This window comes from Thermobia domestica, chromosome 3, assembly GCF_964235325.1.
Source record: "Thermobia domestica chromosome 3, izTheDome1.hap1.1, whole genome shotgun sequence".
Lineage (NCBI taxonomy): Eukaryota > Metazoa > Arthropoda > Insecta > Zygentoma > Lepismatidae > Thermobia > Thermobia domestica.
Window position 1 is genome coordinate 252,050,153 of NC_137456.1, and position 18,458 is coordinate 252,068,610.

At 36.3% G+C, this 18,458-nt stretch overlaps 1 protein-coding gene across 1 annotated transcript in view; it reads left to right on the plus strand.

The window, feature by feature from the left end:
• The first annotated feature begins 5,981 nt into the window (after positions 1-5,981).
• LOC145681018 (splicing factor YJU2) overlaps positions 5,982-18,458 on the plus strand; it is a 54,304-nt gene continuing 41,827 nt past the window's right edge. Inside the window, exons 1-2 of the mRNA XM_081752305.1 lie at positions 5,982-6,374; positions 12,288-12,388. Coding sequence (XP_081608431.1) covers positions 6,351-6,374; positions 12,288-12,388 — 125 coding nt within the window. The 5' untranslated portion in view covers positions 5,982-6,350. The remainder of the gene's footprint in view (positions 6,375-12,287; positions 12,389-18,458) is intronic.

An 18,458-nucleotide genomic window follows, 5' to 3' on the forward strand; every position in this document is an offset into this window, starting at 1 on the left:
TGTGGAGTGAGTGACGGCAGTGGCTACTGTGTTAGGTGTGTCGCGTGGGACAGTGTCGAAGGTGATGACGGCCTACACAACACACGGGAAAACCACATCGGGGAAGCGGAGCAGTGGGCGGAAGAAAATCATGAGTGACAGGTCACGCCGGGTATTAAAGCGCATTGTCACGCAGAACCGTCGTGCCACTGCGGAGCAAGTGACGGAGGAACTCAATCAGCACCTCCCCACCCTGCTTCGACAGTCACTGTCCGCCGCGAATTACATGACATGAACTTAAGGGCTCGTGTTGCACGGGCCAAACCGCTCATCAGGGACCATAACGCTTTCGCACGCCGCAAATAGTGCCGCGACTATGGAACTTGGATCGTTGAGGACTGGAAACGTGTGATATGGTCGGATGAGTCATCCTTCACCCTATTCCCAACCACGGGCCGTGTTTATGTGTGGAGAACGCCCAAAGAAGCTTATGATCTGCAGTGTCTCCGTCCAACTGTGAAACATGGCTGCGGCTCGTTGATGCTGTGGGCCGTCATATGATGGTTTTCATTGGGTCCTGTGGTCACACTTAGCGGACGAATCACTGCCAACGATTATGTCGCAATTTTAGGAGACCACTTGCATCCTATGGTCCGGATGTTGTTCCCGGACAATGACACCATCTTCCAGGATGATAATGCACCCATTCACACAGTTGGCGTTGTTGCAGCGTGGTTTGAGGAACATCGGGATGAAGTTCAACACCTCCCCTGGCCCGCCCAATCCCCAGATCTCAACATAATTGAACATCAGTGGTCCGTCTTGGAAACACGACTCCGGTGACGATTTCCACCTTCATCCTCTCTCACAGAACTGGCCGATGCCCTGCACGAGGAATGGTGTAAAATTCCACTTGCTACCATTCAGACCTTTATGCCTCCATCCCACGTCGCATAAAGGCTGTTCTGAAGGCGAAAGGTGGCCCGACACCATATTAATCTGGTAAGCTGCAATTTCGTTCAGGTGTTTCCATTATTCTGATCACCATCTGTATATATAAAAGTGCCATGGTCGATATTTTAGCGAAAGAGGCAAAATATATGGGAATAGTATTCATATTTCTAATTAAAATTCTATTTTACGATTATAAATACCTCACAAAAGAACTACAAAAACAAAACACCTTCAACTGGAAAAAGTCAAATCGATCACAAACTGGACACTATTACAAGTACAGTCAGCAACGAAAATCCCATCTGATGCAATTAGTTTCGAAAATAATTTTACAATTTATTTAAAAACAATTTCAGTACAATTCTCAGTAAATTAAAAAGGACGTAATTTTTTGTACGTTCACACCATACTACCATTATTCCCAAAATAAATGTTATTAAACTGAACTTTTGTTGCTGAGTGTACATGGGGTACTACGGAAGAGAATTCAGGGGAAAGAGTTACATTTTGGCAAAAAAAACTATTTTATTCCATATAATACTATTTAAGACAGCATTAAACCCAGTAAAGATTTATCAAATTGAGATAAAAGTCACTTATCATTGCTGATGCTCTTAAGGACCAGAAACGGAAAGACATTACACTGTTTCAACTTTCGTAGGATCTACGAAGCGTAAGCGTAGCATAAATACCAATAATGACAACATTTATAACTCCTACGATAATTATCGAAATTAAAATGCAACATATATATAATATGGTGTCCAATATACAATGCAACCCGGAGTTTGGGATAGTAAAACTTTTAAATCGGAAGCGGTACACAAATAATGGTTTTACCAAAATGAAGCCTTGTTCATGCATAAATTTTTAAACTACGAAACAACGATTGAAGTACACTAGGAACCACACAGTGTTGCCAGATGTAACAAGTGTAAATCATTTTTTTTTTTTTTTTTTTTTTTTTTTTTACAAGACACGTAAATTGACTCATAACTCATACGTATAGATTTTCTGTCGTTAGGTTTCAGTTTGTATAGTTGGAGTAGCTTAGAAACTATGGAATGAAAAAAAGATTTCGATGTGCCATATGGCATTTCCTATATGAGTTTTTGTTTGGTTCATTTGTGTTCAAAAGTTTTCGAGATATATTCGTGGAAAGATTAAAATGGGCCACCCTGTATATGTATACAGTGGCGAAGCGTAATCCCACAAGTAGAGTAGGCCCGATAAACTAATAACACAAATAACATTTAATGTATCATTAAATGTTTAACATTATAGTTAAAATTCTATTTTCTTACTGTGTTACACAAGTGAAACTACCAAATTATTTATTTTAAAGAATTTTGTTAGCTATGTTTCTAACACTGTTTAGAGTTAAATTGACGCGCATGTTTAAATAGTGTTATTATTATTATTATTATTATTATTATTATTATTATTATTATTATTATTATTATTAAACAAATATTTACAGAGGAAAACACGCAATGTGTATTAATAGAATATTCCCATTTAGATCCACTACAAATATTTTGAAGTGCAGTTCATATTTTCTTCTGTCTGGGATTTGCAGAGGAGATGAGGGGAATTTCCTCCTCATTTGCTGTTTTCAATTCCTGCATATTTGAACATGAAGGGGGAGCAAAATGTAAGTACATTCTTACGGTTAACTGTCAAATTTCTTGGATAAGAAATTGTTACTCGCATCACGTGCTAATGACTTAACTAGAAATGTTAATGCTCAGAAGGAACTTAATTTTAATTAACGGGCCATTCCATCGTCACGGGCAGGACATTTACACTACATTTTTGATGCTTTAAAGTTGTATATTTCTAAAAGTACAACATAAATTCTGCTAATTGTATGATATATGAGCAGTACAGTCTTAGGAGTATATGTAGCTGATGTTTTCAGTATTTTTTTTTTTTCTGTTTAGAAAATATTAATTCCTAAGTGTCTGTCACGGGTGGGGACAAAAAAGAGAAGTGACTTTCGACACACCAGGTGAATGTTACAAAACTCTGTGAATTCTTAGCTCAAAATGTTTTTATTTAAACGGAAATGTATAAATGATGAAATTTTTAAACAAACTTCACATAATAGAAATTTGCCAATTATTTATATAATGAATAAACTAAACTTTACTGTGTCACGGGCAGGACACATGTTTGTCACGGGCAGGACACCGTGTGAATCAACACACAACATCTCAATAAGAATGATTTCAAAAATGAAATAAAATGGAAAATAAGTTAATTTCTGCTGTTCTGTTATAGCATTTTACATAAATAATTATATTTACCTTAGTTGAGGCTCGCTTTTACCACATAAAAATAATAATATGCCGTACACTTATTTCTCACCACCTACACTTTAGGAAATGGTTTTATTTGCCCATTTACACCCACCTTGTAGGGAAATTCGTACAAAACACTGTCTAAGAGTACATAAAATAGGTGCTGGTATCCAGTGCCCGTGCCGTGGAAAATCAGCGCCCGGGACGAGAGTATACGACACGTCGCGACGGCGCCCCCGTAAATATGAGTGAGATCGACAGACCAGCCGCAAAGCGGCACCATGGTTGGCGCGATGCGTAAGAAAATTTTCAAAAATAAACTCTGCTTTTCCTTGATTTTGAGCACTTTTTAATACTGTTTTCCTTCCATTTTTTATATATATATATATTATTTTTTCCTCCTGAATTTTGCGCCCCCTTACTTTGACGCCCGGGGCCGTAACCACGCTCGCCCCCCTCCCCCCGGGCACAGCACTGCTGGTATCAAAGGTATTATTTGATCGAAATGCACGTAAGACACATCTTCAACAGTCTTGAAAATTTTACCGCAATCGCTTACGGTCTTCATACGAATTTCCTTGACTTCTTCGTCCTCTTCTACTGGTATATACCTAAATTTAACAAATTATCACTAATAGAAACACATAATTGTTCACACAAACATCTTACTCTGTGTCAAGGAAATCATTTTATAACATAGTAGCATTGAAAGATGCCTTCAATGCTAAAACAAAACTCCCAGAGGCGATCCTACTCACCTTCCCAACAATGCGTCTGAGCAACATAGTCCGTAAGCGTGCCGCCGAACTGGTGAGGCTCAGACGGATGGCCTCCCAAGTGTTTCCAGCCCACTATTTTCTTACCGAAAAAACGAAATGTTGAAGCACTGACTTTATTTTATAAGAAACTAAAGGTAAAGAAAATATACGGTACAAAACAGGGTAGGCCCGGCCTCCGATCCTCATAGTACGCTTCGCCGCTGTATATATATATATATATATATATATATATATATATATATATATATATATATATATATATATATATATATATATATGTGTGTGTGTGTGTGTGCCTGTCTGTCTGTCTACGCAGTTTTTACGGCACGCTTCGCCACAGTTAGTGTGTCTCTTATTTAAGGTAATTTCGTGTTATTACGATATGCACACCCGCTAAATGTATTCTATGTAACCTTAAAAACGCATTAGTGAAATAGCAGGTCCGTATGAGAACGTTAACCCGTGCCGACTTGACGACAAAGTCAGGAAATGACGTTCCCACATTATAATATAATTTAGAATATTCAACCATTTTAACGCAAATACTAAAAGAGACAGAGAAGCGAAACTTTGCACGAAGCTAGTAGAGAAAGGAGAGCATCTGCTCGTGATGAACAGCACGGAATGAATAGTGTTGCCAGCCCAAAAGAAAGTTGTGAAAGAAAGGTCTACAAAACGTTAGAACCTCATTCCCTGTGTGTGCCACGGCGTTTGCATTTACCACATGTTTCACTTATTCCTCGAAAAGTTTGCAACGTTGATCTGCGTTTACCATCTCTTTTGTCTTTATTTTCATTATTGCTTCCAATAATAATCTCCAATTTAGTTAATTCGATTTACAAAAACACGACTTTCTCTTGGGTTAGCAACACTGTTCATCCTGTTCTTCAATGCGCGGGCAGATGTCTTACTTTCTCTACTTGCTTCGTGCAAAATTTCGTTTCTCTGTCTCTTTTAGTTTCTCCGTTATCCTGGTAGGATATTCTAAATTATATTATAATGTGGAAACGTCATCTTATGACTTTGTCGTCAAGTCGGCACGAGTTAACGTTCTCGTAGCGACCTGCTACTTCACTAATGCGTGTTTACGGTCACATAGAGTACATTTAGCAGGTGTGTGTATCGTAATAACACGAAATTACCCTTAATAAGGGCAAAGGGGCTGATTTGGGGGGGAATTCAGATGCAGATGGTATATATATGAGGATTTTAAGACAAATTGCATTCAAATTATGCCAAATATTGTATATTGTATAAATACAATAGGGGGCCCAAATCAATAGGGGTCAGCGGGTCCCCCGCCCCCAGAATCGGCGCCCTTAAATATGGGACATCCTAATATATAGGGACACCCTAATATATAGGGGTATATATTAGCTGAAATCATTACAGCATAAGCACCGAAGACTCAAAGTCCGTGTGTAATTCAAGTACCTAGGGAAGGAGGTTTTCAAAAGAACAATATTATTATTTTCTTCACACTGAGGGCTTCATTTCGCAACCGTTTATCAAATTTTGAAGTTCGCAACGCATCGCAAATAATGCAAGAAATAATAGTAATTACTTTCTCACTATCGCTAATTTGCATTGCGCTGACGACAACTTTTATAATTAGTCAAGGCCAAGCCTTGAATATTAGTCAAGGCCAACTAGAAATAAGGCCAACTAGGAAGGGACCGCGCCAAGGTTGGACGACGCCAAGCCTGGACACTTTTTGTGTCCAAGCTTGTCGTTGGCCGACCTTGTCGTCAACGACCCAAAATGAGATGTGTCCAGGTTTGTAAACCTGAACATCATTAGGAATGTGTCCAGGCTTGTCGTCTACCAACGTTGTCGTCAGCGACCGAAAATGAGATGTGTCTAGGCTTGTCGGGATCGACCACGACAAGCTTGAGCACCTCAGGAATTGGTTCGAGTCTGACGCAAAAGGATAAATTGAGAAGTGTCCAAGCTTGTCGTTCAACCTTGTCGGGAGCGACCAAAATTAAGTGTCTAGGCTTTTCGTCGTCCAACCTTATCTGCGTCGCACTAGAAATAGTTATTTCTCGAAAGCCTCTAAAATTAGTATAGTGGCGAACCCGATTATAGTGAATATTTGGACATTTATTGGAAAATATTTCACACCTGGCAACTCTGTTTTTATGAAACATGGACAGTAGTAGTGTGTGCGAATATTATCTGGGGTATTTTGTGTAACTCTTGTATGATAATTATTTAGCAAGAGTTACAAAGACTTTTATGTGTTTTACATTTGTTTAAGTTTAACTGGATTGTGAAAATTCCATTTTTTCTACGTTGATCCATTTTGTTCATTGACGAGCTATTTAGTTGAAAGATGTCGGAGAGAAAAGTTTTAAATGTAAGTGTTTACTTCTAATTCGAAAAAAGTAAATAAATAAAAAATCAGAAGTAAAAAACTGCTAGAAGTAATTTTTCAAAAATTATATTTTCCACTTATAATCATTCTTTTGCAGAAGATACTATATTGTGATTATAGGATGCGAAATGAGGTTACGCCTAATTCTCGCACTCTTGAAATGCTTTATCTTTTCTTTTACTAGGGCTCAACATAAATGATATTGAGGCAATTCGGCAAGGTTCTAGAACACAGGTCCCCTTTCCATTAAGCTGTAATAAAAACAAAAAACGTGCCTTGCGGGGTTCTAATCCGCCTTCACTCGCTAACGCTCACTCGGCAATACTATGTGAGTTAGATATTAAACTTTAGTACAGAAAGGAAACACACAGGCTATTAATCTATATGGTGCTGATTGCAGGGACTATGTTCTAGAACCTTCCCAGGCAGGCTAGGGTTTGAAAAAGATTAAAAAAAAAAAAAAAAAAAAGCACAACCCACCTGGGCTAGGTTTTTTCGGGTTTATTTATTTAGGGTTAAATTCCAAAGTTGGGCGTCCGTTTCCAGCAAAATTTTTAAAATTTACAGGAAAGATATGGATAATTTGATCGTTTGTGTGCTTGATAATATATAAGTGTCTCCAAAAATCTGTTTATTTGTTATATATAAGCGGTTGTAAACATGGGACTATACGGCGAGCGGAGGGAACTATTTGGCGCAAGGAAACAAAGTAGTTGCATTGTGGGAAAGAAACGATCATATATGTTATCAACATGGCGAATGTACAAGGGCAATGAAGTAATAGTTTTAACATTTGTGAAGCAATACGTTGATAACGAACAAGATCTAAAAGTTTGTGAAGAGCACGGATTAATGAACCTAGTTAACAAATTGCAGAAAGTGTGCAAAAGTGATAACAGCGAAAAAACTTGGCGAAAGCGGACGCCCAACTTCGGAATAAATGCCTTTATGTATTTTAATATTTCAATATCTTTGGGATAAAAGTATTAAACTGTGATGTATATTTCAAGATTATCATTGTCGCAACTTGCAACAATTTTATATTCACTGGTGTTTGGAAGAGAAGGCCGCCTTTTTGAAATTTTACGTTGAATCGCCACCAAAATGTATACAGCAAACTTAGTGGCTCGTACTTGTACCCTGAAAGTTTAAACTTAAAAGATGGAAAGTGGTATCCTGTAGTATGTGTGGTACAGGGAAACGAACCCACAAATGTAGATGGAATCATCCCACGAGCCTCAGTGGCGTTTTCCAAACATGATCACCAAATATAGTAATTTAAAACAAAGATATGATTCATGTTTTATAAAATAAATGGTTTTATTGTTGAAGTCCACTTCCGATACTTTGCGCGTTCAATTAGGGGAATTTCGCGAGCACTTGTAGCAAGGCGGTTCTTTCCAGAAAGTTAAGATATATTTCATATTTTATGAAGTAAATGTTTCAAAATGTCTTAAATGAAATTAAATATCTTCCAGCGTAAAATAAATTCATTGAAGCGTTCAGTTCTAATGCTTTGTGCGTTCAGTTGCGGGAATTTTCCGAGTACTTTTTTCACGATTTTTTCGAAAATGCAGCTTTCTACACTGGACACTGAAACTTCCACAAGCACGAAGTTCGAATTCAGCACTTGAAATAGTAAGCGTTAGGTAGTTTTCGGAACTACGAGCATTAAACTTCTTGAAATTTGACAAGAATTTTTACGTATTGCTGTTGTTGATTTTACAGAATGCTTATTTGAAGAGTAGTAACAAATAACTAAACTAAACTGTTGTTGGTAAACCAAATTTTACTGGTAATGAAAAATGATGCTAATAGTTTTACGAATGCACTACATATTTACTGCTAGTACCTGCACTATGGCATTGAACCCGTCAATTGTATGAGAGGTAACGTCTCTCGGCATCGTTAAGTCGGTGAGCACACTATTCACGGGAAGTATTTTCTAAAATATAGAACTGCATATTTTACTTCAAATAGGCTACAAGCATAATCCATACATTAATTTGTTCTATAATTATCTCAAGCTAATGTAAGATTGTTGTATTCAATCAGTGCATTCAGAACTTTATAAAAATCTTATGTTAAATGTTGTTGTTGTATCCCTTAAAGTGGAAGCATCTAATTCGCCCAAGAGAAGTCCAAAATCTGATAAAAATTACTTGCAATGTGGTTACTTTAGTTATACCAATAATATACTAACAAAAAGCTCAAAAACCCAGGTGGGTTTTAAGATGTTTTTTTTTTTTTTTCAGATGGGTCCAACCTGAAAAAACCCAGTGAGTTTTTTCGGGCTGGGCCCACTTGAGCAAACCCTGAGGCAGGCCACCACAAGCAAGATAGTCGATAGATCTTCGCAATAGTTTCCACTTATTACCGTAAAGTTTGCATTCCTTTTGGCTTGATATACTGTATATGCATGATTGTTTTTCTTTCGGGATCCACTGAGAAGTATAGCTTCCGAAGCGGAGAATGCGAGTGTGTTTCCTTGTTTACGCGCAAAGGTTAAGGAAGAGAGAATTGCGGAACTATGAATGGGGAATTTTTAAAGGTCATTCATGAATGATATAGATATATTTGAATCAGGAAGCGTACTCCTAGTACTTTATAGAGTATTATTTATGGAATGAGTTGCATTTTTGGGTTCAGATTTGAGTTTAAGAGATTTTAACTTTTATGGATATATTACAGCGTCGGGACATATGCCATAGAAACTACAGTCATTTCGTCATATACCATGTAAGCTACAATATCAAAATATAAGCCAACCAAAGTGCAAATAAAATCATGCGTCTAACCTAATGACAAAAGGCAAGGCTGGCGCGGGGGTGCATACGCTTGGAAGGGGCGCGAGCGACGGTTGGTATGCTCGTAAACGAGGGTAATGAGAATACGTTGTGATCATGTTTCTAGATGACTTACGTCTTAACGGATCATGATTTGGGAAACACACTGCGTTGACATACAAATTCAGTTCATCATGACTTCCTTATTGAGTATTACCTGGCTAGAGGCATACAGATTGGATTTTAAACATCATTAGGAATGTCAGAGATGAGATCACCAATTACTTATTTATTGCTCTTTCAACCTTTGCACATCATAAGATATCCGTGTCGGTAGAAGTAACCCTTTAATCGAATGACATGATAAAAATTTAGCTTAAGGCAAATATGAACAATGTTACAAATTTTATTTCAAGTAAAGCAGCCGTTTACCCGTTAATAATAAAGACAATGTTGATTTCAGGGTGGCGAAAACGATCATACAAATTGTTCATCTTTCTCCTTAAAACTGTAATTTGGAAACAGTAGAACGCGCTTTTTTTTTTTTTAATGTAGAATTTGTTTGTCAAATTTTATCGTTTTAACTTGAGGTGCTTGTGAGGTGAGATACATTGTTTTTGACTTTGATGCCCGCAACCCTCTCCCCACCGTTATGATACGCCCTTGAACCAAAGTGAGATGTTAAAAACGAATCTCGAAGTAGGTATAATTATTTCACAAAATTTATTTCAGACTTCCGAGGCGTTCACATGTAGCAGACGACGCAACTTTTAATGTCGAAAAAATAAAAAAATAATATATATATATATATATATTTAATACGCAAAATTTAAAATATACTAAGACATGTTTCCGCTTATTTTTAATGAGGAGCTTATATATCATATTTCATGTTCTTAGCTTGAGAAGCTCGCGAGATACTAAGTTTTTCGCATACATTTTGATCTCCTCATACTCCTTTAGTATACACCCTCGAATCAAAGTGAAGGGCCGCGGTGGCTCAGTGGTAGAGCGTTCACCTCTGGTGCTAGGGGTCTCGGGTTCAAACCCTGCTCCCGCCAAGTGAACTTTGTGGTGGACAAACACCGTGTGCGTGGGTTTTCTCGGGGTTCTCCCGTTTCCTCCCACTTTCTTCATTCCACCATTTCATTCATTACTCATTATCACCGTCTCCTTTAGCCTAACCGGCATAACCGTGGGACGTAAAACTCAAAATTTCATTTCATTTCATTTTCGAATCAAAGTGACATGATAAAAACCTAGCTTGAGCTACGTGCTAACTGTATTTCAAACTATTCAGCCCGTTTTCACGGGATCATGCAATCACATACAACATCGTTTTGAGTGTGTTCCGTAAATATATATAAAAATCCCACCCCCCTTGTCCCCTTAAAACGAGAATTTTGAAAAACGCTGGAATATGTTTCCACTTGTTTTTAGTGAGTTTCATTTTCCTAACTTGACGTTCTCGTGAGATAATTTTTCGCATAATTTATGACCCCTCGCAGCCCCATTAGGATATACATTTTAATCAAAATAACATTATAAAACCTGGTTCGAGGTAGGTGATAACTATATTTTGAAGAAAGATATTTCAAACGGTGTATCCGTTTTCCCACGATTCGATCACACATAAGATGTTTCATTTTTATGTGTTAGACGAAAGAGGATAAAGTTTTATCAATTGTAACTTTCAAAGCAATAAGCTGAAATTTTGGGAAACCCCGATTTCGAAGTACCTTAGTATGATAGTAAGTCTTCTACCTGAAGTGGTTCGGGAAATTATGCAGAAACTACTGTACGTTCTATCAAAATAGTCATGTTTAGAAACCGTGCGATGCCTGTGGTACGGCGAACAGCAAAGGAAATCTTAGCTTCCAATAAAAATGTTTTACTCATCTAATGAGTCCAGTTTTTTAACTTAATGTGATAACTTTTCTACCATTGCAGTTGCCTTTGTTAAATCAAAAAGTGTTGAAGCTTAGTAGTATATTAGCTTACGTTTCTAAAAGCCGGAAGTAGGCACCTCAGAGTGATATACCAAGAGTGAAAACATGAGTGACTGGACCGGGATCTTCGGCGTACCCTGCCGATACGTTTTGAAACAATGGTATTTAGGTAGGTCTTGCATTAATTTACGAGAGAAACTAATCAACTCTTATATTTCAACGATCAATTGTTATCATCAATGTCTATTCCTTAAGATATCATGCTGTTTATAGAACTTCGTAGTTTCTGATTTAATAATTTCCTCCATTGTACAAATAGTGTTAGTAGATCTTGAATTACTGTGTTTCAGATTTCTTTTGTCCGGTAAAAGATGCCTGTAAATTAAATATCTGAACAGTGCTGTTACTTTGTTAATACCGTTACGTGATATGAAGAACCGGTACGGACATCCTATTGACTCACTGATGGTTGCTTCCAAAATCTGTGATACTCAAAATTTCTTGTTAGTGACTTCCATTAAAAGTCTGTACCTTAAAACTGTGCCCAGCACACACGTTCATTTCAATTGATATGAAAAACCGGCACGAATATCCCACTGGATCCTTAGGTGGAACTTCTTAAGTCAGTGTTGTTTTGCACCTTACATGTATTCAACTAAAGTTGTGGCAGTGAGTACAAAAAATATATTTTGTGCTCTAAACTTAAATATTCCGCTGAACAAATTATACATCTACGAGCAGCGACTTTTTATTTTTCACGTATTTGGTAGTTTTAGATATCGTTCTAATAAAGAATACCCAATACGCAAGAGTCGATTTTTATGTGAGTGTTTTGATGAATATTTTTTTTCTAAATAACTAATATTCATTCTATTACATCACTGACTAATTTTTCTGTGCTATTTCTGCAACCACTTTAGCAATGCACCGTATTTTTCGAACTTAAGTACTTATAGTATTATTTGTGGCAATTTCGGCATATTGTGTTTTTTTGATCACTGTTCTAAAAAAAAAAAAAATGTCTCAACGAATTTAACAAAGATTCTCTTTCTGATGATGTTTGATAGTATTGCTTTTTGCGAAACCTGAATTTAATTTTAAAAAATCCAACATTTTATGTATTTTTAAAATTGGTTACATACTTCTTTGTATTTTTTCAGAAATATTATCCACCGGATTTCGATCCGTCTAAAATTCCTCGTATGAAATTGCCTAGGAATAGGCAATATACTGTTCGTCTCATGGCTCCGTTCAACATGAGGTATGATCTAAAATTAACTTAGTTTATAGATTTCTTAGTTTAATTAAATTATATGAAAGTAGAAGTTACTTTTTGCTGACTGGTATCTTCTAAGTTGTATATACAAGGGTAGTTCAAGGTTGACCGGGACTTTTATTTCTTCTGAGGAAACAGATAGCACAAGAAGCACCAAACTATGTCAGCTTTTCAAAGTATTCTCCGTGCGCGTCGAGGCACCGTTGCCATCGTTGTGGCAGCTCCCTGACTCCTTTGGCGTAGAAAGAACTTGGTTGTTATCGTAGCCACTAGAGGACATCGTTCCCCAGTGCTTTATCTGTCGTGAATTTCTTCCTTCCCAGATGGTCTTTAAGGGATGCAAACAAATGATAATCACTGGGGACTAAATCTGGACTGTATTGGGGATGGGACAGAACTTCCCAGAGCATTTCGGCTGTCCACAGACCGTCATGCGGTCCAGTTCTGATCAAATGTCAGCTGGCGTTTAACCCACCTTGCACATATTTTGCGGAAGCGTAGGTGGTCGTGAATGACTGTCTCAACACTCCCGACACTGATATTCACCTCGGCAGCAATATCCCGCACTGTTACTCGCCGGTTCTCAAGAATCATTTGCTCAGCACTTGCGATATTCACTGGTGCGACTGCAGTCGGACGAATGTGTCCATGCGCTTCATTTGTCACCAGCTCCCGTCCTTCGCGAAACTGTTCACACCATTCGTACACTCTTGTCCGTGACATCGTTTGTTCACCATACTGTGCTTGCAATCTTCTGAAAATCTCATCTGGTTTAAATTTCTCCTTCACAAAAAATTTGATTACACACCGCTGCACCACAGCCACAGACACACTGCTTGCCGCCATGTTCGCTGCAACTGCTGCGTATGCGCCAAATACGTCATGCCGGGCGCTAGTTACTCGAGAAGGAATACATTACGTTTCATCATGATTCGGCTATTCATCGATTATTTACGTACGAAAATTCCGGTCAACCTTGAACGACCCTTGTAATTCTGACAAAACCTATGTAACTACATAGGAATGACTAAAGAGAAACTTTGAAACTAGTATCAAGGAACATAAAAGAGACTAGAGACCAAAATCAATCGGTCTCAGAATATTTAAGCACCTAAGTGTATCCAAGTATATTATCAAACAAACATTTTACCAAATCTTTCTCACCTATAGAAAGACAAGTTTGTGACAAATCAGGCCAAGAACCCAAAATTTAATTTGGATGCCGAGACAAGTAATGGAACTACATCATAAATTACAACAGACAATAAAATTCTGTCTGCTTCGATCCCAGCTCGCGCCAAGTGGGTTTTCTAATGGACAAATACCGTGTCCGTAGCTTTTTTCGGGGTTTTCCTATGTTCTCCCACTTTCTTCATTTCACCATTTAACTCAGTCTTCCTTAGCCTAGATGACTAATCGCGGGCAAGATCCTATACTTTCCAATATTTGACCAAATTTCTGTAGCTTGCTTCTGAAAATCCTTACTTCTGATTGCCTTATCCTAGGATTAAACCTAGAATTTCTCAATGATGCCAGCATAATCGCTATCCCAGGTCAATTATCTATATAATACTTGCAAAACTTTTAGTCTCTCCATCATGTCTTTGGAAATAAATGATGAAACTTTAGTTTGGGATACAGTACTGTATTTTTATTTAAAGAAAATATAGAAAATTAGATCACATCATCCGAGAATAAAACTTGTACAAAACAAACTGATGGACCTCCCTTAAAGTTGACATGAACGTTATTTCCTCTCTTATGTCCTTTTTTGCCAAGTGGAAAAAGAAACTCACCAGCCAGGGAATGTAATTCCTGATAATTAATATATCATTAAAATGTATTAATTCATGTTTTAATAATATTGGTCATATTTTACAATAACAAAAATCAAAAATATAGTTTAATAAATTGTTTATAATAATATACATTTAATTTGAAATTTCATAATAAGTATATGTCAAAAAGCACTGAAAAATCAATACTAACCCATAGATTACTCCAAAATCTGTATTCCCTTTAGTTGTAAATAGTAATGCAGAATTTAACCTCCCGTAGTATGCAAATAAAACAAATACAAGAGCGATGGTAATCAGAGTATCAATTTAACTCCTAAAAACAAAAACATCTTTTATTTATTTATTTATTTACCCCTATTTTAGATGTTAATATTTGTTTCTTTGTGTAATGAGAATGTAATGCGGTTATAATGAGATTTTTACTTTTAGAACACATTAATTCACCAATTGCTTTTTACTTCAAGGTTATCTAGGACAGGCATTTTAAAATAACAATTTACTTCATTAAAGATTATCGGCCAAGGTGATAAAATCTCTTAGATTAACATATGCGTTTCTTAATTCATAAAGTTAGTATAACTTTTAAAATTCCTCTGTATTTCTGTTTTAATTACACCCATCAAGTTCTAGTCTTCCAGTGCACTGGGGAGCATTTGTTAGCTTACTTAAAATCTTGGCTTCTTTACTGGTATGTATATCCTCTCTGATTTTTATTTATTTATTTATTTTTTTAACTCAAATGATCTTTCGCTGTAGAGGACATCTGTATACACCGAGCGTCTTAAGCCAGATTGAAGTAAAGCATCACAATTACTAGTAGAGCGTGCAATGTTGAAGTAGATCAATCCATCGCTATTACGATTTTTTCGATAGTTTGATATCTGATTTTTATATATATATATATATATATTTTTTTTTTTTTTTTTTTTTTTTGGTAATTCGTTATTCGATATTGTATTTATATCGAATTTCGATATCCAGATCCGGATATTGCACAACTGTATCAACATCATGCAGTTTTCCTTTCTTAGAAACCAGTAGCTACATACCTGCACATTTATAAATCATAAGAGCGTTTATTCTCACAGTTTTTTCACTATACGGGTTTATATATACAGAGGCTTACATTGAGATTCATGAACGTAATTATATGAGAACTTCAATGGTTTTATTCTCTATTATGCTCACATTAATTATCCTTATAATGTGTCGTGATTATCTTTGTGTAGCATCGAAGGTAATGAAGGATTGAGCCTACTATTAAAATGATATTCAAGGTGGCCATAGTATTTGAATTGCTATTTACTTCTTTTCTAAATATTGCCCCCGGTGTTTTATGTTCTGTAGATTAAAGAAGCGATGGGAAATGAAATTAATATTATCATAGTAGTAATTTATCATCATTGACAGATAGAGATGCAAGGGCTCGGAAAAAAACCGTCTTTTTTGAAAAAAACTCGGTTTTTTCTGCTTCGCTTTTTTGCTTGGGAAATTTTGGGCTTTTTTCAAAATTTTGCTTTAAATTGATAAAGCAGACTTTGTTTAGCTTCTCTACAGCACAAAAACTCATTTGATTAGTGGTTGATATAGATAATAATATAGAACCTCTAAAATAAATCATGAATTTCGAAAAGATTTTTTTATAATTCTTAACATATTTAAATTATGAATTCGAAAGGATTAACCAATATATATAAAATAATTATTTAACTTCTTATACACAAAAATAAGTACTTTCTTTTTAAAAAAAAAAAGATACACAAACAACTAGCAAAATTGTATGTAGTATTTTTACTTCAAAATATCACACACCCTCTTTTTGAAAAAAATAAATAAATAAAACATGAGAGAAATACATTTATATGATAATCTTAAAGGCTGCACATCAAGAGCTTGGTTTCGCGTGGTTCTGGACATTCTTGAAATTTTAAAGTTTTAACTTTCATATACATTGTATGAATATTTCGAACAAATTTTTCATTCATTGATCACATACGTAATAATGTTACCACCTACCAGGTGCTTGGAATCTGCAAAATCGGTAAAATTCCGAATTCTATAATGCACTGACTGTTCCTTAAGCTTGTTTAGAATCGGGAAAGTACCAAATTTTCTGTTAATGGATCATATGTTTAATAGGCTGTTCATCTGATCGTGTGGTTTCCTAGACTTCTAACCACCTGAAGGTGGTTACCCAGTCCTGAAGGTTTCTGAATTTTTAACGACAGGAATTCAACATATTACGAAACTTTATATATATATATACACTATGGGATACATTTAAGAAGAGTGGAAAGAATCATTCACTGTTCCAATTCACAAGAAAGGCGACAAAACTGAATGTAATAATTATCGGGGCATTTCTCTTAACATTCTATTAACAAGATTGATTCCATACGCAGATGAAATTATTGGCGATTATCAGTGTGGATTTAGGGAAATCGATCAACTATCGACCAGATATTTACTATTCGATAAATGCTCGAAAAGAAATGGGAATATATTACCCAGTACATCAGCTGTTTATTGGTTTTAAAAAGGTTTACGACTCGGATAGGAGGAAAACATTGTACAACATTCTTACAGAATTCGGAATACCGAAAAAGCTAGTTAGATTAATTAAAATGTGTTCAATGAATCCCAGAGTAAAGTGAGAGCAGAAAAATTCTTGTCCATGAGCTTCCACGTCGAGAATGGACTGAAACAAGGAGATGCGTTATCGCCATTATTGTTCATCTTTGTTCCGGAGTACGTTATAAGGAAAATTAAAGATAGTAACCAGGCCCTAGAGCTGAATTGTATTCACCAGGCTACGGTGTATGCTGATTATGTAAATTTAATAGGGGATGATAGAAGAACAATAGAAAGAAATGCAGTGTCCTTATTAAACGCTTGCAGCGACATTGGTTTAGAAGTAAATCCAGAGAAAACTAAATACACGGAAGTTCACCGGGATCGTAATATGGCAAATTATGGATGCGTTAAAATATCAAATAATACTTCCGACAAAGTGGATACTTTCAAATATCTGGGATCAATATCACCAGACTAAAATCATATCCACAAAGAAATTAAATGTCGACTGAAATCAGGAAATTCGTGTTATTATTCAGTTCAAAGTATTTTGTCGTCGCGAATTCTGTCGAGAAATTTAAATCTTAAAATATATACCTAAAACGATAATCATGCCTGTTGTGTTTTATGATTTTGAAACATGTTCGCTTGAGGGAAGAACGCAGACTGAAAGTATTTTGAAAATAAAATCCTGAGACGAATATTCGGACCCAAGAGGAACAGGAATGAGGAAAACTTCATAATGAAGAATTGCATAATTTATACGGTTTACCAAACATCGTTACGGTCATCAAGTCTAGGAGGCTCAGCTGGGCAGGTCATGTAGCCAGAATGGAAGAAGGTAGGAACGCTTTCAAAGTTTTAATTGGAAATCCAATCGGAAAACGTCCATTAGGAAGACTTAGGTGCAGATGGGAGGACAATATTAAATTGGATCTCGCAGAAATAAGAATACAAAGTAAAAACTGGATCCAGTTGGCTAAGGATTGAAGTCAGTGGAGAGCTTTTGCGAACACTACATTGAACCTTCGGATTCCATAGGCCATAGAGAGAGAGAGAATATATTTAAGTTAAGCACAACTGCACAACAACCATGAGTGAGTGGTTAGCTTTTGCGCTTCTATCGGGAAGTCCGGGATTCAACTCCGCATTCGACCATTTTGAAGTTTTTCTTAATTGTATCTGTGAATGTAGAGATAATGCGTGTACTGTGAGTTCTGGCCGACTTCCTTTCTTATCGTTTTTAAATCGTTATTACTAATTACCAGCAGTGACGGATTTGCGAAGGGGGTTAGGGTAGTGATGTTTTACGGGTGAAGCTTGTACCCCGAAATTACAGAATTTCTAAAACAAACGAAATATTTGTTATGCCTTTACTCATAAACTTCAAGCTCTTCTCAAATAAAAATTAGGTATTTTTAGAAAAAACTAAACATTAATAAGGAAAACCCTTCCCAAAATACTTTTGTAAATCCGCCACTGACTATTTGTATAAATTGGTATTCAAGTTTGTATCCGGAAGATTATTGCTAAATCATTGCACAGCTACAGTATAACAAGAATGTAGAAGTACGCTTTGACAGATATACTGACAAACATACGCTCTGAATTATATATTAAAAAACAAAAGTTTAACTTATGTGCTAGAAGCTAGAGTAGGCCTGCTAATCTCTAGGACATGA